This window comes from Elephas maximus, chromosome 10 (assembly GCF_024166365.1).
Source record: "Elephas maximus indicus isolate mEleMax1 chromosome 10, mEleMax1 primary haplotype, whole genome shotgun sequence".
In the NCBI taxonomy this organism is placed as follows: Eukaryota; Metazoa; Chordata; class Mammalia; order Proboscidea; family Elephantidae; genus Elephas; species Elephas maximus.
In genome coordinates this window covers 51,374,040-51,394,582 of record NC_064828.1, presented here as the reverse complement: position 1 = coordinate 51,394,582, position 20,543 = coordinate 51,374,040, and the positions used below count along the sequence as shown (strand labels likewise).

At 35.0% G+C, this 20,543-nt stretch overlaps 1 protein-coding gene across 2 annotated transcripts in view; it reads left to right on the top strand.

Moving 5' to 3' along the window:
* Positions 1 to 19,630, top strand: part of SEC23A (SEC23 homolog A, COPII coat complex component) — a 75,329-nt gene extending 55,699 nt beyond the window's left edge. For both annotated transcript variants that reach the window (XM_049899464.1, XM_049899465.1), the window contains exons 16-22: positions 1,088 to 1,241; positions 4,805 to 4,882; positions 7,084 to 7,245; positions 9,211 to 9,297; positions 10,703 to 10,858; positions 13,847 to 13,912; positions 18,479 to 19,630. In XM_049899464.1, the coding sequence (XP_049755421.1) occupies positions 1,088 to 1,241; positions 4,805 to 4,882; positions 7,084 to 7,245; positions 9,211 to 9,297; positions 10,703 to 10,858; positions 13,847 to 13,912; positions 18,479 to 18,568 (793 nt within the window). In that variant the 3' untranslated portion in view covers positions 18,569 to 19,630. The remainder of the gene's footprint in view (positions 1 to 1,087; positions 1,242 to 4,804; positions 4,883 to 7,083; positions 7,246 to 9,210; positions 9,298 to 10,702; positions 10,859 to 13,846; positions 13,913 to 18,478) is intronic.
* The last annotated feature ends 913 nt before the right edge of the window (positions 19,631 to 20,543 follow it).

Below are 20,543 nucleotides of genomic sequence, written 5' to 3'. Positions count from 1 at the left end.
GGACTATCGGATAGAAAATAATACTGGTGAGGAGCGAGCTTCTTGGCTCAAGTAGACTTTTGAGACTATATAGGCAGCTCTTGTCTGGAGGGGAGATAAGAACGCAGAGGGGGATGGAAGCTGGTTGAATAGACATGCGGAATACAGGGTGGAGAGAAGGAGTGTTCTGTCTTATTAAGTGGAGAGCAACTAGGAGTATATAGCAAGGTGTATGTAACATTTTGTATGAGAGACTGACTTGATTGTAAACTTTCACTTAAAGCACAATAAAAAATAGTACAGCATTTATTTTCAAGAAATATATAAAAAAAAAAAGAAACGTAATGTTGCCAATTTTGCTGAAGTACTTTAGAACTAGAGTCAGCTGAAGTATTGTAAGACTGTGTCTGTGAAATATTAAACTAACAAAAACTGTTGCTCGGCCCACTCAGGACTAGATTGAATTTAAAGAACTTTTGAATTTAGTAAATTAATTATTTATACCTAATATCACACTAATCTTTTAGACTGAAATTTTTCTTACTAACTTTTGAATAGTTTTAGTCAATATATTAACATGGAGAGAAAAGAATATGAAGTAATTTAATTTATGCAACTTTTGTCACTAATGATAAAGAAGGAGAGGGAATTCTGACATTTTACTCATTTTCCAGTCTGACAAATAAGAATTACTTAGGTTGAGAGAAAACACATATTTTGTGTTTCTGTATTTATGATTTTAGAGAATTGAGGAAATATATATTTTAAAGTTTGATATAGAAAACTATATACATACATATTTGTGTCTTTATTTTTACTTGTAAAAATCTTAATGTTTTAAAGGAATGTGGTTGGATGTCAGCTTTTACTGTTACTTTAGAGGATGTTAGAGGTGGATATACTTTTCTAAGAAAAACAGTAACTGCTATACTGAAACTGCTATTACTGGTATTTAAAAAACATGCTAATTTTTGTAGGTAATGTTGAAATGTTGATAGTATTACTGAAGTAATTTTGTGTATCTTCTTTTTAATTTAAATCTGTGATAGTTACGATATTGTGAATACAAGAATTCAGCAGGAGTTCTGTGTTTTCTTCTTTTCTTTAGCTGGGCAGATGCTCAAACTCAAATCCAAAACATTGCTGCTTCTTTTGACCAGGAGGCAGCTGCCATTCTTATGGCCCGCCTGGCAATCTATAGAGCAGAAACAGAGGAGGGGCCGGATGTCCTCAGATGGCTGGACAGACAGCTTATCCGACTGGTAAGAAGTGAAAAAGTTGTGCTTTTCTAAATACGTGTGCTTTTATCTGTGGTAATGTTTGATGCAGATAATCTCGTTCAAAGTACTTAACAGTGTAACTGGAATATCCTCTATTAGGTACTTCTGTTCAGATTCCTGAGAAGGACATAGTAATGAACAATGGAATTCAATCAAATAGAGTGCCTGTTTTTTGTTTTAAAAGTGGCAATTATGTAATCGATTATTTCCTCCCCGCTTTTTTTGGGTGGTATGAACAATGAGTTCCAAATTTAATTCTAAATTACCATTACTGTTTTTATTGCTTTTTTGCATATTTTTCTTCATTGTTATAGTTTTAATTTTATATTTTCATCCTAATGGCTCTATTAAACTTATGCCATTTAAAAGAAAGTTATTCAGGTATAAAAACTATGACATCCCAATATAAATTATAGACAAGTATTATCTGAAGGAACTCTGGTGGTGCAGTGATTAAGCGCTGTGTTGCTCATCGAAAGGTTGACAATTCAAAGCCACCAGCTGCTCTGTGGGAGAAGGATGTGGCAATTTGCTTCTGAAAAGATTTACAGCCTTGGGAACCCTGTGGGCCAGCTTTGCTCTGTCTGACAGGGTTGCTAGGAGTCAGAATCTACTCAGTGGCAATGGGTGGTTTTCATGGGTATTAATTATCTGGATCTAGATTGCAAATTAGTAGTTACTGATAATGTCTGACTTACTTGCCTTTTTAACATTTCAGAAACCCATTATGCACATTAAGACCTAGAGTGCTTAAATAAGCTCTGTTCTATTTTTTTTTTTTTTTATTCTTAATGCCCCCCATTTACTCGGTAGTAAAAGGGCTCTTTAAAAATTGTAAACTTGACTAACTCATCCACAGCCACCACCCGTCTGTCAGTGGAGGCTTGTATTCTACTGTGATGCTGAACAGGCTTTAGCAGAGCTTCTAGACTCAGACAGACTAGGAAGAAAGGCCTGGCAGTTTACTTTCAGAAATCAGCCAGTGGAAACCCTATAGATGGCAAGAGCCTGATGTGCAACTCATTAGGGGGATGGCAAAGGAATAGATGGCAAGAGCCTGATGTGCAGCTCATTAGGGGGATGGCAAAGGACTGGGCAACATTTCTTTCTCTTGTGCATGGGGTCACCATGAATCAGAGGCCAACTGGAGGGCAGCTAACAACAACAATACTAGCACATTTTACGGGTGTTCAAAAAATTTAAAGAAATAACCCAGAGATTAGAAATCTGCGTATGTGTATAAAAAAAAAAAAGGTTATGCAAAATATAGACTGTATCAAAATATAGGTTAATATATATTTAACCTCTGGGTGGGGAAGTATTTTTTTTTTTTAAACATGGAATCAAAGGCAGGAGTCATTGAAGAAAATATTAAAAGATTTCATTACGTAAAAATTGAAACAAACATTGTGTGTGGTAGAAATACCATAAGCAGAATTTAATGACAACATTTGTGTTATGTATTTCAGTGAAAATTTTATATGAGCTCTGACAAATCAGATTTGGGCAAAAAAAGGGCAAAGGTCATGAACAAGGACAAAAGAAGCAATGCAGGTGACCAGTAAACATGAAAAAGCTATCAGTCTTGGTTATAATCAAAGTTAGAGAATAAGACAACAGTTTTTACCTGTCAGACCAGTAAGGCTTAGAAAAACCAGAGTTGGCTAGCGTTCAGGGAAGTGGACAACTTTATTGCTTGCAGGTTTGGTGTGTGAATCTGTGCAACCTTTATACAACATCTGTATGACCTTATATATAGAAGGCAGTTGGTAGCATATAGCAAAAGCTTAAAAATGACCTTTTACTCAGAAATTCTAGGAATTTATCCTAAGGATATAATAGGACAAATGTAAATGTAATATGGAATTGGTTAAGATAGCTGTATTTTCAGTATAGTGGAATGCTAGTCAGCCATTAAAAATGAAGAGAGTATTTAATAACACACAAAAAATGTTCACAGTAAAAGAAAACTTTTGGATGTAAGTATCAGATGAGTCTCACTCTGAGATAGCCTCTGAGACATCTCTGGTTTATTTATACCTGGGCACACAAGTTAACAATTTTTTTGTTACCCTCATTTAACTATAATCATACCAGGTCTGTCTGATGCTTTATTTTGACAGAATTTTAGGCACAATTTAAAATGTATATATTTAATATTATGATTGATAATTCTGAATTATTACTGACATACTGCCTTTTTCAGAAAATCTTTTCAATGCATTTGATATTCTAGATCTTTTCAAGTGTATTTCATAGTCTAGGTCAGCACTGTCCGGGAGAGCTTTCTGCAATGCTGGAAATATTCTATAATCTGTGCTGTCTATTATGGTAGCTTCTTTCTGCATGTGGCTGTTGAGCACTTGATATATGCCTAGTGCGACTGAGGAACTGGATTTTTAATTTAATTACTTTAGATTGTTACATGTGGCTAGTGGCTGTTGCATTAGACATCAAAGATTATTATCTTAATCCATGTTTCACCAGTAAAGTAATATCAGGGGTCATGAAGACAGCAACACTGTCCTTCCCAGACGCAAGGTCTATTTTCTGAGGATTAGCTCTACAACTGTCTAGTTTTTCTATCCTTGGATGACTGTGGTTCTAAAATGATTTTTCATGAAAGCCAAAAATATGATCAAACCTGTTATGTCTTTTTCTGTGCTCTGTAAGACCCAGGTAAATACATAAAGTATATACAGGTAAATATTCTAGTCAGCAGCAGTCCTGCACCACTTGTGGCAGTGAATCTTTTGTTATTTTTGCTTATAATTTTACTTGTTTTTGTCCTCGTTTCATGTACAATTACTGTGATAAACATTGGCAGAAGTAGACCAGTTGCCTAAGTACTATACACACTTTTCAGGGCAGAGATAATAGTCAAGAAAAAGGAAAGGAAGCTAACTTTATTGAGTGCATAATAACTGTAGTGTTAGGCACTTTCTCCCATGGATTATCCCACGTAATTCTCTAGATGCCTTCTGTCCTGTTCTCCTACAGGTGTTGTCTGTTGCCAGTGTATGTGTCTCCCTCGCCTTATTTCCTTCTAATTTCTGCCTTTGTGTGTTTCTTCTTTGCTTACCAGATTTCCTGTTTGTCTCTTCTGGTGTTCTTCTCCTCAGCTCTTCCTTCTTTTTTGTATTGTTTCCACTGTACAAAATTTTGTGCCAGCAACTCGCTTTTGTAGTCACTATTAGAGTACATCTTTCTGTCAGTTGGCTATTTTCTTTTTTAGGTAGAGTCTTAAGTGGCATGACTCTTTCAGTCATTATCTAAGAGCCCTTTATTTGCCGTCAGAGAGAGTTAAAAAAAAAGTCTAAACTTTTTAAAGTGAGTTGTTATTGCACTGGTGCCATGTATTGTTTGCTTCTGAATTTCAAATGTATTTCTTTGGTTGTAATCAGTCTTTTGGTAAGTAACTTCATAAAATTCCAATTTTATTCTATATCAACTATGCCTCTATTTTTATAAATAGAATACATATAAGTAACAGTTTTAGCTCTTATGCCAAGAAATATACTACTAACACATCTTATTTTATGCAGTGTCAGAAATTTGGAGAGTATCACAAAGATGATCCAAGTTCCTTCAGATTTTCAGAAACTTTCTCCCTTTATCCACAGGTGAGTGAGATAAAAAGCCCATGTTCTTTTCTTACTGCTGGTGCCAGTAGTAGTGGGCTTCACTTTTCTTGTTCTTTCATTACTCATCTTACAAGACATGTTGAATTGGGCTTTCTTTTGGTTAGGTAAGTTTTGTGAGAGTTAATATTGCATTGTGAGTAGTCAGCGAAAAGTGTATAGTATTTTTATATTGACCTTGCAAATAGCCATTTATTTGTGGTGAATAGAAATTTATACCGGAGCCTTACTGTGGAATAGAGTTAGGTGTAAGGCAGGTTTGCTTTCCATCTGATATATGGGAGTCTAATTACAATTACAGTAGTACCAAGTCTTACAGCGTGGTCTCATCACCTGACAATCATTTTATGGAGACATACCAGATAAATAGAAAAGAAGCTAATTTGATTTACCTATACAGAACTTTTTTCTTCTGAGGCAGTGGCATTTGTCCCTTTATCTGTCAATTTGATAGCTGTTCTTAAAGGTTGAGGTTGTTAAATTATATAATGAGTTTCAGAGATAATGTCTACTCAGTTGAGTACTATGTGCAAGGAATTTTAGGAGGATAAAGATGACTGACATGGACCCCACTTTGAAGGAGCTCACAGTCTGAAGGGTGAGTTCTAAAATATATATAAACAATACAGTGGAAAGTGAGAAAGAGAGACTTTCTAAGTCTCTGTGTGAGAGATATACAAAATTTAAAGGAATGCTTCCAAATGGATGATTTGATACACCTTTATAGAGAAGGTGGCATTTCAGCCTGAAAGGTTGAGTGATATTGAGACGTAGAAATTTGAATTTTTGTCCCCAAAAACTATTTATCTAAAGTTTCAGCTTTTTCAGAGTTGCTCTATGAAAATTCTTTATTCATTAGTAACTTAGAAACCTGCTCATAGAAGGAGATGTCTCCCAACCCATGTTGGGGTTTTATGGGATCAGGAAAAGGTGTAGTTACTCTGATATTAGGGCCCATTTATCTGAAGACATGCAAAACCCTTTTCTCTGTTTTGGGAATTTTCAGACCTTATCTTTGTAGCAGAAACCTATTGGAAAGGATGTGAGAGTGTTTGCCTAAGTATGTGACTAAATTCTCCTCACTTTCCTTTCCTTCTTATCTCTCCCTACTCTAAGCCTTCTCTTTAGGTTTCTAGATCTTGAGAGATTTGGGGATCCCACCTTTTCCTTTTTACTGGAAGTAGGGACTAAAGAGCTTCTAGAAGGGAGCACAGACTAAAGTTAAAGGAGATCTTCATCTCCAAAATATTTATCTAAAAGTTTACCAGTTAGACATTCCTGTGAATAAACAGAAATGGCTTGAAGTGATAAGGGCTGAGAGAGCCTCTTAATGAGTTAATGGATCACTAAAGAAAAGGGAGGAGAGCTTCAGTGAATGGCATGTGTTGGGAGAGAGCTGCTGAGTGATCCTGAGGGTTGGGAGGAAGTTAAGAGAGTGACTGAAAGACTAGTGGGAATACTTTACTTGGGACTGATCCTGTTGTTTACCCTGTCAAAGACCAAGAGTAGCTGTCTTTTAGTCAGGTCTAACTCCACCCTTTTTTGATATCTTGTATGAGGAGTTGGTGGAGGGGGAAAGTGAGAGTAGAAAGTAATAAAACAAAGTCTGGAAAATGTTTTTTAGGGATAGGGCAGAAATTAAATATTAAGACTCAAACGGGCGTATATAAAATCCTTTTTAAAACCAGTGCAGACCCTTCTCAGTGCTATACAAAAGTAGAAAATCTGTTAATCTGTTTTTAAGTTCTCTTAGAGTCTTCAAGTGGTGGTAAAAAAAAAAAAGTGAGTATTAAAAAAGCCTACAGCTACAGCCAGAGTGATGAGGAATAAAAACAAAGAAAACTGATAATTTAGTGCTTGCCGTCAGCCTCTGAATAATTTAGATTTGAGCAGGGGATTTTCACAATCCTGTCTTATAGCCAAGATATTTTTGTCCTTATTCTAGTTTTCCCCCTCTTTTTTCAATTTTAAAAAATTTTATTAAATTACTTTTTATATTTTTAAGTAGCAGGTAAATATCGTGCATAAGATTCCTTTCTGAGGACTATAATTTAGAATGCTGTTACTATACCTTGCTGTTTTGTTGTATTGTTAATGGTTGTAATCAAATGCTTTCTGTGATAATAAATTCCTGTTGCAAAATTAAAATCAGTAAAAGGTACCTCTCGTGTTTTATCTTACAGTTCATGTTTCATTTAAGAAGATCTCCTTTCTTGCAAGTTTTTAATAATAGCCCAGATGAGAGTTCTTACTACCGGCACCATTTTATGCGCCAAGACCTGACCCAGTCTCTGATCATGATTCAGCCCATTCTCTATGCGTATTCTTTCAGTGGCCCACCAGAGGTAAAAGGGGAAGGAAAAAAACACACTTTTTTTAGTTACTGCGATGTGTGGCATTAAACAAGTGAAGCCAACTAAATGTTTTTGAAATGTACTTACTAAGTATTTTTTTTTTTTAAGTATAAAAGACCTTAATTAAAATAATGGTGGTCTTTAGCTATTCATGTATTCATTCAAAAAGTATTTATGAGTGCTTACTATATTCCATATACCATGCTAGGCCATAATAGGAAAATCATTAAAAAAAAAAAAAAAAAGGTGGAAGGGACTGTTAGATCATTTTGTCTAATTGTTTGCTTTCACGCAGGCGGTTGATCAAATCCTCTAGGGTTTATGATATCTTTTCATCTCTAACAGTGTCCAGAGCGATGATGATTATTTAGCCTACAGCTTATCCCAGAGTTTAGTGTCCCTTACTTTAATATAATCTCCATTTTTCTCTGGTGTTTTGTAAACATTAGTCAGTTATGAAGACATATATTTAGGAGAGTGATAAACTTATCTACCTAGCCTTCTTAGCAAACTCTCCCACTTTAACCTGTATTCAAATAAACATTTTAAAAAATTTTTCTGTATTTAAAATTGTCTGCTTTACCACTTAAAATATGTAATGACTGTATTTGAAGATAGTACTTTTAGAAAGGTCAGTATAAAGAGACAATTTAATAGTATCTATTGATTATGATCCCTCATAATGCCTTTATTCCCTGTTTTGTAAAATAGTGGATAATATGTTATTTTGTTACTGTGATTTTGTTATGTATCATTTCTACTTTTCTTGAAAAATACACTTTTCAAAAAATATTTAGATCTAGCTATGTATTTTGTTCTTGTATTTTGAATCAGAAAAGAAAGCTTTAGAAATAACCCTTATTTCAAAGTAACATAGATTGTAGACATCTGAAAATGTAGAGTAGTGTTTAGGAAAAAATTGGAATCCTATATCCACAGTGCCTGCTCCTATCAAGTTGTAACCTTCCCATTTAATCTCTGAATCCCATTAGTTTCATTTTCTTAAGACTTTGCTCTGGAAGTTATACCCTCTTTCTGTTCTGCATCATCAGTTTCTCCCTCTGGATCATTCTCATGAACATCACAGTCCTTAAGAGCACTCTTGTTAAAAACAAAATAAAATAACACAACAAAACCTTGGCCTCAGGTTTTGTTTATTTGCCAACCCATTTCTCTGTTCCCTGTCACAGCTAAACTCATGCAAGTTGTTACCTGTACTTTTTTACCTCACATTCTCTTCTCAGCCTACATCAGACTTTTATCCCTGTCGTTATACTAAAATAACTTTTGCCAAGGCCACCAACGTCCTGTATCTTGACAGTGCTGTCAACAGCATTTACCTAGCAGCGACTCTTGCCTTGAAAATGTTTTTCTCTAGGCTTTTATGACATATACTACATGTACCTGGTTTTCCTTGTCCTTACTGACTACTCTTTCTCGGTCTCTTTTTTTTGAGGGTACCCCTTTCTGACTTCAAAATGTTGGCATGCTCTGAGGCTCCATCTTCTGGCCTCTTCTCTCTCCCTAAGTGTTGCACTCTAATTCCATAGGTTTAAATGCCATCTTTATGCATGTGATTTCCAAATTTATATCTTTGGTCCAGGCTGTATCTTTTAATTCCATATCCAGAACTATTTATTTTTCTACCTGCTCTAAGTTTGCTCTATCCCAAGCCTTTCCCATCCCAATCGGTGGTGTCACTGTGTCACCATCAGGCTTAGGAATCATCCTTTATTTCCTTTTGATTTTACTCTTTATTTTTTACTTGTTTGTTACTTCATGCAGAGATTTCTTAAAACTTAAGTTAAAATGTACTGTGAAAATTAACAAAGGATTTTAGGTAGTAAAATACAAATTTAAAATTTAAAAGTACCCTGGAGAGATCTATCAGATATTTTTAAAGTAACTAATTTATTTCTCCTGCTTTCCCCTTTCTCGTTGTTTTCTTCACGTTAGCCTGTTCTTCTTGATAGCAGCAGCATTCTTGCAGATCGTATTCTTCTCATGGACACCTTCTTCCAGATTTTGATTTATCATGGTGAGGTAAGATTCTACAGCATTTAAAGCACTACAGTGAAGTCTTTTTATTATGCAAATTTTTTCTCCTCTACTATTTGGCTGGTGTTTTGTCTGTGATAAGCTTTGATTTCTGTTTTTACACAGTATATGTAATGTGCTTCCTCCTACCACAAGTTTTTAGGCTTCATTTGCAGTTGACCAACCTGTCATTATTTTGCCCTTTTGTCCACACATGATTAAACAGATGGATTTCACACAAAGCATAGTGTTGTGAAAGCAGGAACACTGAAATGTACATATACACTCATTACTTCTGCTTACGTTATCATGCTTTTGGATTTTTACATGAAGGCATTGAGATGGGAAAAGCCTGTCTTTAAGTAGCCATTATGGTTTTAATCCAGATATTTATCAGAACTCTATTTAGTCTTGCATTTATTCACTCAGCCAATATTTAACACTTCCTCTGTGTATAAAAGCTCTGTACTCTGGGTACTTTGGAAGAGACAGAGGTTCTTCTTTCATGGACCCTTACCCAGCCTTATATTCTAGTATTTTAGTAGCTTGTACAAATTTTTCTACTTGCTTTACTTGTAAATGATTTTAGATTTGTGTCGCGATAACACAGGTGTTAGTCAGAACATCCTTTTAGCTAATATTATCTAAGACTTTAGAAATATTTAATGATTATTTTTTTTTTTTTGATACCAATTTCTAATGCTCTTTACTTTTTAAGATTAAACATCTTAAAGAATAATACCTATGATATGGTAGCTTCTGCTAATAAGCCTGTTAAGTGCTTAAAGGGAAAGTCAGAAATGGATATGACTTTATCCTTTATTAAATACAGAGATATAAAGTTATACAGAATGTATGTTGATTAATTAAGTTAATTTAGAAACCAAGACAGCCTTAAATTTATGTTGATTAAATTACTTGGTTTTTGGAGCCATTTACTTAGTAAACAAATTGATGCAGATGCTCTCCTACAGGCATATTAACCTTATAATGTTATTGCTGTTATTGTTACACTTTTTATGTTTCTATGTCTCGCCAGAATGTAACTCTGTTGGTAAAGACTTCATAATAGTAGATCATCAATTTTGAAATCTCTGGGAAGTCTTTTGTAATACAAATGCCCCTCATTTATCTTAAGCTTAGGTATATAGTTTTTGGTTAATGTTAATTTGATAAACATAGTGTTTTAGATTTTTTCTGACTTAATTAATATTTTTTTTCTCTTAGAATTATCCTAATTTTGCATTTGTTTACTTAAAAATGATTTCTCTACTGAATTTGTACTCATAACTTTAAAAATTAAGATATATTTATAGTTTTCTTATTTGTTGCTTCCTTTGAAAAAGCTTTCTTTTAAAATTTTTGGATGGGCAAGAAATTAAAAATACTAATTCCTTTGTTTTAAAATTAGACCATAGCCCAGTGGCGCAAGTCAGGATACCAGGACATGCCGGAATATGAAAATTTCCGCCACCTTCTGCAAGCCCCAGTGGATGATGCACAGGAGATCCTTCACTCCAGATTCCCAATGCCAAGATACATTGACACTGAACATGGGGGCAGCCAAGTAAGTGGTGTTTGTTTGTATGCTGATAGGTTTGCAGCGAGGTGTCTTATTTGTCTTCTTACTGCTTCACAAGGCAAAGGAAGGAGAAGGGCAAGGGAAGGTACCCAGTGCTTGCTTTTTGCAGTAGCTTTGAGGTCACAACAGTAAGATTATTGATTAATTGCCTATGCTGGCAGTTTCTCCCATATTCTACCTCTAGCCATTTCTAAGAACAGAGCTGGGATGGCATTATGGTGCTATGCCAGCTTCAGCTGACCAAGAATTGAGAACAGCTTGGGAAATGATTTTGTGTACTGTTCTTAAAACTGTCTTTTTACTGGTAAAGTATGTTAAGTTTGTGGTAACATACTTTTTTTCTATTTTCCTGATTCCGTCAATCCAGTTTTCTAGAAAGTAAATTGTCATGTAATGGGATAGTACGAAACAAGCCAGACTTGGTGGTTTTTAGAATTATGAGGATTAAATAAGACATACATATGCACATGCAGCCCTTTTGGACCTGTGCTTGCAGAAGGTGGTGGAAATTTTCATATTCCAGCACGTCCTAGTATCCTGATTTGCGCCACTGGGCTATGGTCCAGGTTAGGTCCCCTTACTATACACTGTTATAACACTCTACTGCTTCCTTGTAATTTTTATCAGTTTAATAAGTTAATTCTAAATTTTAAAAATTTATTTCACCTGCTCCCTGAAGGCAGAGATCATGTTGTATTTATTGCTGTATTCCTATTTCCAAGCATAGTATTACATAAAAACAATCAAACCATACCCATTGCCATCGAGTCAGTTGTGACTCGTAGTGACCCTATAGGACAGAATAGAACTGCCCTGTAGAGTTTCCAAGGAGTGGCTAGTGGATTTGAACTGCTCACCTTTTGGTTAGCAACCAAACGCTTAACCACTGTGCCATAGTAGGGCTCCATAGTAGATAGCAAATATCAGTAAGTGTTATTGAGAAATGACAGCAGTTATTATTAGGATTTTACTATATTTATAATAGGGGAAAAAAAAATTCAAACCTGTTGCTGTCAAGTCAATTCTGACTCATAGTGACCCTATAGGACAGAGTAGAACTGTCCCATAGAGTTTTCAAGGAGCACCTGGTAGATTCGAACTGCCAACCTTTTGGTTAGCACGTAGCTCTTAACTACTGTGCCACCAGGGTTTCCATTTAGGAGCTATAGTTTATTGAAAGCTTGCAAAGCTTGTAGTTAGCACTTTATATGCCTTATCTCATTTGATCCAAAAGTCCTATTGCTATGTCCATTTAATAGATAATAAAACTGAGACTTAGGTTAAGCATCTTGGCCAAGGAAACGCAGTAAATGGAGGAGCTGGAATCTGAATCCAGAGGTTCTGACTCCAGAGCCAGTACTCATGACTGTTCTGCTAAACTGCTTACTTGGAGAGTAGAAAAAAATTTGGTATGGTAGTAAATTTTAGAAGATATGGCTGCTTATGTTTTTCCAGTATGAAATAATAATTTATGACTGGTTCTCCCACTGATGTCTCACCATGTCCAGTGCTATTTTCCTTTTATTCTAGTTCAATTATTTTGTAATAACAAAGCTGTAGTGGGTATATGGGTGAAATGCTGGAGAAGTTTGTCTTGTGGAAGTAGCCTGCAGTTTAAAAAAGTTTGAGTCATTGCTTAAAACAATATGGATGTTTTCCTGGTTTTTATTTACTTTTTAAATTTTTTATTTTGTTGTTGTTGAGAATATATACAGCAAAACATACACCAATTCAGTAGTTTCTACTTGTACAATTCAGTGACATTTGATTACATTCTTTGAGCTTTACAACCATTCTCACTCTCCTTTTCTAAGTTGTTTCTCCTCCATTAATAAAAACTTACTGCTCCCTAAGGTTCCTATCTAATCTTTTGAGTTCTGTTGTCACTTTTTTTTTAAATTTTTTATCATGAATTAGGTGAAAGTTTACAGAGCAAATTGGTTTCCCATTTGATAGCTTGTACATAATGTGTTCCATGACATTGGTTCCATTCCCCACAATGTGTCAGCACTTTCCCCTTTCTGCCCTAGGTTCCCTGTTTTCCTTTCATCCTAATTTTCTACCCCATCCTGCCTCGTTCTTGCTTTTGGGCAAATGTTGCCCTTTTGATCTCATATAATTGATTGTTCAAAGGAACACATTCCTCTCAGGCTTAATTGTTTATTTTATGGGCCTGTCTATGGTTTGGCTGGAGGGTGGTCTCTGGCAATGGTTTCAGATCTAGTTCAAAAGAATGACTTAGGGCTATAGTCTTGGGGGATGAGTTCTGTTGCCACTTTGACCTCATGTAGATAGTTCTTAAAAGAGCATAATGCTCAAGACAGACATTTTTTTATTAGTTAAGCTAAATAATTATTTGATTTTAAGAACACTTAAGGGGATATTTTTGGTTTGTGGTTTAATGATACCTCAGGGCAATAGTTTCGGGATTCATCCAGCTACCAGGGCTCCAGAAAGTCTGGAGTCCATGAGAATTTGAAATTCTGTTATGTATTTTCCCCCTTTTGATCAGGATTCTGCTATAGAATCTTTGATCAAAAATGTTCAGTAATAGTAGTTGGCACCATCCAGTTCTTCTGGCCTCATGGCAAAGGAGGCATTCATGGTTTTTATTTTTATCATTATTTGAAATCCTGAACTTCCCATGATATTTCAGATTAAGTGTTTAGTAAATTTCACACTAACTTTGATGTGATTGTTGCACACGTAATTTTTATGTGTTGTTTTGAACTCAATAATTCATTATTATTATGAATATTTATAATTGGAAAAAAGTTCATTTGTTATTTATTTGTAACAAATATGTGGGTACATGCTTCAAAGTTTAGTTCATATTTTTAAAAGTTATAGTAAAATAATTTTACCAAAACCCTTTAAGGAAAATTGATTTTAGATGGCATAAATGTATTTATTTAGCTTATATTGACTAAATCTGTTTTTGATGGATAACGTTATTTCTTTGTTGCTTTTAAGGCTCGTTTCCTGCTTTCAAAAGTCAACCCTTCACAGACTCATAATAATATGTATGCCTGGGGACAGGTATGTGTAAATAGCGGATCTTGGAAATTATTTCTTCGTGTATTTATAGTTGTTGTTAAAGTGAGAGCTATATTTTTTTCCTGTGTATTTAGTGATGATATCTGTTGGAAAAGTAATGAAAAAATAAGAGTAGAAAATAGAATTAGTAATTTGGTGGCACCATAGAGAATAAAAAGGTGATCATATGAAATAGAGCCCCTTTATATTCCAAGTTTAGCACTACACCCTTGAGACAAAAAGCAATAAAGCATATAATATAAAATAGGAAGCGATGGTTTAAGCTTAATGCCAGGCTATGAACCATAAAAGGCCATGGTAAACCAGGAGAGGCTAGGGAATATAATCGAGCAGAGGCAGGAGGCCTAGCAATCATTACTGATATATTTTAATTTGGTAGAAGGCTTGCCTCTTGGTGTAATATATCAACATTTATTAAGTGTCCAATATGTGTAGGACTCTGTATTGGAATTGCAGAATACACAGTGATCATCCCTGCCTTTGAAGAACTTACAGTCTAGTAATAGAGATAAGCTATATACCTAAATAATTAAAATACAAGTCAGAATGGAAAATGTGCCTTATAGGGAGTTAGAAGAGGAAGAGAAGAGGTCACATGGTGGCAGCAGGAGAGGATATATGATCAGAAGAGAAACCAGGAAGAGGAGACAGTTACTTTAAAGGATGATGATTATTTCAAAATTGAAAATTATATGGGGGATGGAATTCTAGGTAGAGGATAAAAAAAACAAAATAAAAAAAAGAACCTTGTTCCACGTTTAGCTACTTCTTATTCCTTTTAGCCAAATAGAGTCTCTTGCTGTACTTTGAATACACCGAACATGTTTCCATGTGGACACTTTCTAACCATCCCTCAAGGCTCAGGTCAAAGTCCACTGGCTTCATGAAACCTTTCCTATGATTGCGTGACTGTATTTATGTAACATGCCTGCCCCTTCATCCCTTTTTTCCATCCCTTTCTTATGGCAGTTATTTCTCCGTTAGATTATAAATCCCTTGAGGGCAAGACTTTTGTAGTTTTCAGTTTTGGCTTTCCTTAAACATAGCACATATTGAATATAATAGATCTACACAGGCAAGCTGAGATTAAGAGCATGGGAGGTCTGTGGAGGTGAGAAGGAGTTAAGAAGGTTTTACATCTATAGGTAAACCCAAGGTCTGAAAGTTGGGAACGTTTATAGCAAGGAAAGAAGCTTAATCTTTTGTGGTATAGGAAGGGTACATAGGACGTATGAGAGAAAAAATTTATGTCCATATAATATATATAGGTATAAATATCATTTGTTACCCTCCAGCAGGTGAACCAGACCCCTTGCTAGGGGGTGGGAGGACAAAAAGCCAGATTTAATACTGTGATGTTGAGGTTTAGAGTATAGAATGTACCACAAATCAGCTTTTCCATTATACTTGACTTGAGGCAATTAAGTATTATTGGTTTTGGTTCTCTATCCATAAACTTCAGAGGAATTTAGAGGTAGTTAAGAAATGAAGAAAATTGTAAGAGGATAGAAAAAGTAATACAAATAAATAAAGTTCAAGGAAATAATGATTGATCAGTATGCAGAAGGGAAGGTTAAAGAGTGCTTTACAGTAGTATTTGTCAGGGGTCATACATCAAATGCCTGTAGATGTCAGGTAAGTAACAAATGAGTGAAGCTGGCTGGGTGTGAGAAAAACTGACATCCTCAGTGCCAACAAACAGTACACCCATGGTGAACTAGGATTTATGGAGAGAGTATACAACTTCTTGTCTAAAGGGGGCAACCACTTTTCTTTTGCTGATTGTTGCCATTCACATAATTCAGCATAAAGAAGTATCATGCAGACCAAATAAAACATGTCCCTCTCTGGCTCGATTTCTGCATTTAAACTTTTAAAATCATGTTTCGTGGTTTCATTCATGGGAAATAAACCAAAAAATCCAAACTCGTTGCTGTTGAGTTGATTCTGACTCATTGTGACCTTATAGGACAGAGTAGAGCTGCCCCATAGTTTCCAAGGAGTGCCTGGTGGATTCAAATTGCCAAACTTTTGGTTAGCAGATGTAGTGCCTAACCAATATGCCACCAGGGTTTCCTCATGGGAAGTAGTAGCTAGTTATTCCTTGTTTGGGGAGGTTTAAACTTCAACATGGAGATGAAGTTGGTAGACTTATGAAGAACTTGGTGAGTTGTGAAACATGGAGAGGCATTATTAGGGGGTGGTAGTTGAGAATGCAGACTCTGGTGCCAGTCTGATAGACTCTCATTCCCTCACCTGCTGACCGTGCATTCCTCAGCAAGTTACTTAACTTCGCTTTGCCTTACCCTCCCTGTTGACAGAGTTTTATGTGTATGCACAGTAATGCTGAGGAAATGTTGGCTATTAGTTTTCAGTGTTGTCAATGGGAAAAAGTCTCATGAAGATTTTAAAATAGGAGAGATAACTCTGAAGTTTAGTTATTACTGCCTGTAAATAGGGTTGTTAGGGGCATAAACAAGATGAGTACTAAGGCCTTTCTTGACCTATGATTTTGTAAGAGAAATTATGTTGACATTTTTATAGGTAGTAATCATAAAGGTGATAACAAATTGAATCCCTACTATATTTTAGTCTGTATGCCGAGCTTTTTGTGCAGTCTCATGTAATTGTTAAAAAAAAAGTCCTGTGAGATGGGTACCGTTAACCCTATTCCTCAGAAGAGGAAACTGAGGCTTATGGAAGTTAACGTACCTACAGTAACATGGCTAAGTGGTGGCGGAGTCCAGATCTGAACCCAGGCAAGTCTGACTCCAGAATATGAATTTTTGATCACTGAGCTAATTTGATTATTGCAATTTAGGGAATATACTTGGTTGTTAAGCAAAATGATAGACTCTTGATATCTTGTTTTCTTTTTATCAAAAATCAAGTACCTAGTGATAAATAATATCCTTGCATGGTCTGAAGAGGGCACCACTGCCACATGGCTTCTGTGGCACGCTGCTAGAGGCTTCATATTCTAAATGGTGAAAAGCTTGGACCTCTCTGCCTAATCCTGGATATAGTTCAAAGAGAAAAAGGGCCCATTTAAAAAGTTGAGATTAACCAGCTACTAATTTTTGATAAAATTGATTTGAGTATTAGTGTTTATAATTCCAAATAAGCTGTAAATTTATAATTTAAAATAAGATCTAATAAGTATAGAAATTAGAAATTGATATCTATTTTGTCTTGACTGGGAGAAATGGATCTGGGATTAGGTGAATTGAGATGGAAAATGTGTATGATGACGATGGATGTAGGCTCATGAAAAGTATTTCAGTATTAATTTTATAATAGATTTTTCAAAAGAAGTAATAATAAAAGTAACTAAAAACATTTTGGGTGCCTACAGTGTGTGCCAGGTATCATTCTAATTGTTTTACACAATTTAACTCAATCTCTGGAGGAGAACATCATGCTTGGTAGAGGATCACTGAAAAAGATGGAGGCCCTCAGTGAGATAGATTGACACAGTGGCTGCAGCTCAGACAGCAACCATTGTGAGGATGGTGTAGGACCAGGCAATGCTTTGTTCTGTTACTGTGAGTCAGAGCCAACTCAGTGGCACCTAACAATAACAAAAATCATTACAGCAAGTGTGTGAGATAGGTCCTGTTATTATCCTTATTTTACAGATGAGGAAATTAAGAAAGAGGTTAAATAACTTCCTAAAAATGACATAGGTAATAAGTGGCAGGGCCAGGATTTGAGCCCAGGCAGTCTGACTCCAGACTCTATGCTCTTAATCCCAGTGCTGTTGCTTCCCTTTGTAATTAAGTTTTTTGAGTGCTTTTGAATTAGCATCTAAAAACATGATAAAATTCATTTTCCTTCATTTTGCAGAGGTTATGGCATGACCAGAACCACAAGAATTATAAATTCTTACCCATATTTGTCACTTAACTTCCTGATCTTTTCTGAAAAATAATTTCCCGGTTTTAGATGTTTTTATATTTATAAATAAATACGAATTTGACTATCGAATAAAAGATTTTAAATACTGATATGAAATCTTCTAAAAAAGCTTTTTTTGGCTACGGTAAAGTTTTATTATTAATAGGTTGGATTACTGGTATCATTCTGCCAACACATTTTTTGTTAAAATAGAAATTGGGGGTTTTTCCTAACAGTTGTTAATTGCTTAAAACCCACAGATATCAGCTAAAATGAGTTGAAAACTGATAAGCATAGTTAGTTGAAAAAGTATATACAAAATCACATCCGTCCAACTGTCATTTCTGTTAAAATATATACAACTGGGATTTTATTTTAGTAAACAGCAACTAGGGAGACTTACTCCTTAAAAAAAAAAAAAAAAGACACAAGCAGCTAGGGAGACTTATCCTTAGTAGTGATAAAAGCACTAATACATTCTAGACCAGTTAATCACTTTATTATTTTAATGATTAAGTTGAATATGGAACACAAGCATTAGTCTACTTAAAATGATTTCCTTGTCTATTTTAAGTATTTGCTTATACATTGCTTATATATCCCAAGATGTCATCCTGTTTTAGTAATCGTAACAATTATCTTTTTCTCTAGGAGTCTGGAGCACCTATTCTCACAGATGATGTTAGTTTACAAGTGTTCATGGATCACCTGAAGAAACTTGCTGTGTCAAGTGCTGCTTGAGTTGCTAAACATATTAAGGACACTTAAAATAGAATAATATTTTAGTTTCATTATTTTTCCTTTTTCAGTCCATCTGTGGAAACCAACAGAGATATTTAGACTCTTTGTATTAGCATGGTTTGAGACAACTTAGGGAAAAATGTTCATGGTTGTAGATTAAGCTGCAATTTAATGAGAGCAATAAGAACAAAATTATTTTGCTTGCCACAGTATTATAACTGGTTTTAGAAATAGGAAGTCTTTATAATTTAGTTATGTTTAAGAGTAAACATAGAGCCTGCCTTATACTAAAGAGACATAGCTCATTTGTGTATTGCAGACAAATCCAAAGTGGCACTGAATGTCCTTGCTGACCTTTTGAAAATTTGTTTCTTAATTTTAGCCAGAAAGTGAACAAAATGACCAGTAATGATAATGTGAACATTTTTGCCTATTCATTGAATAGTTTTTTGTGATTTTCAGCACTTATTTGTATGCTTTTTCTGTACTGTTTTGTTAAGGCAGATTTATTTTTATGATGATTTGACTTTCTATGTAATAATTTTCATGGAGCTAATTTAACATTTTTGTTCATTTGGAAAAATAGAACCAGTTTAGAGATGAAAAGTTTTTTGGAGGTAAAAAACATACAGCTGACAATACATGTGAAATTCCCACAAAGTACCCAATTTGTGTGATTAAACAATACAATTTTTTTGAAAAAGGAGTGTATTTTAGAAAAGCCTTTGCAGTAAAACGAGTGTTATAACTTCTAACCCAAATTTAGTTTTCACTTCACGGTTTGGCTTTTTTCCTTGTTTTTCTGGAGGTAAATTTTGCATTATATCCTTCAGTATTTTACACTATTTTTGGAGTTTACACATTATTTTTTGTTTCTGCTTCCTTTTTGTGAAACTCATTAAGTTGGAGTTCTTGTTGAAACAGTATTATACAATATTTTGTTGAATTATATCATGTGGTAATGTGCAGTTCTATTCTGATTTAGTCATTAGTATCATTCACTTTTACCTTTTAAACCTTATTTGTTGCAGATATGTTTACACTTGAAGCCAGATACGTTTTGATAATGAAATTTACACTAAGTACTGCAGATGAAAGGTGGTGCTACAATATGTGCTTGGAAGAACAGCTTTGATGATTGCACTTGCATGAACACAATCATATGATGGTAAAACAGGCAAAAACTTAAAAAAATGTTTATATGTTGTATTCAATTAGATTAAATAAATTGCTGTGTTCCAGTTTATTTCAGGTGAATTGTGCTAGGCCTAAACACCAATAAAATATACTTTTTCTCTGCTTTTCTGCTTATTTTGAAATTTAGTAAAGCCCGAGAATCCTAATGTAAAATTGGAGTATTTAAAATCTGCTATTAACAGATTAAAGCATTATTCACTTTTTAATAACAGCTTTTTTATGTATTTTTTATTGTACTTTAGATGAAGTTTCATGGAACAAACTAGTTCCTCATCAAACAGTTAGTACACATATTGTTTTATGACATTGGTTAGCAACCCCATGACATGTCAACACACTCTCCCTTCTTCACCTTGGGTTCCCTATTACCAGCTTTCCTGTTCCCTCCTGCCTTCTAGTGCTTGCCCCTGGGCTGGTATGCACCTTTAATCTCTCTCTCTTTTTTTAATGGGCCTGTCTAATCTTTGGCTGAAAGGTGAACCTCAGGAGAAACTTCATTACTGAGCTAAAAGGGTGTCCAGGGCCATACTCTTAAGTCTGGTCTTTTTTGTAAGTTAGAATTTTATTCTGCTTTTTTCTCCAACTCTGTCCAGGACCCTGTATTGTGATCCCAGTCAGAGCAGTTGGTGGTGGTAGCCAGGCACCATCTGGTTGTGCTGGACTCAGTCTGCTGGAGGCCGTGGTAGATGTGGTCTGTTAGTCCTTTGGACTAATCTTTCCGTTGTGTCTTTAGTTTTCTTCATTCTTCCTTGCTCCGGAAGGGGTGAGACTAGTGGAG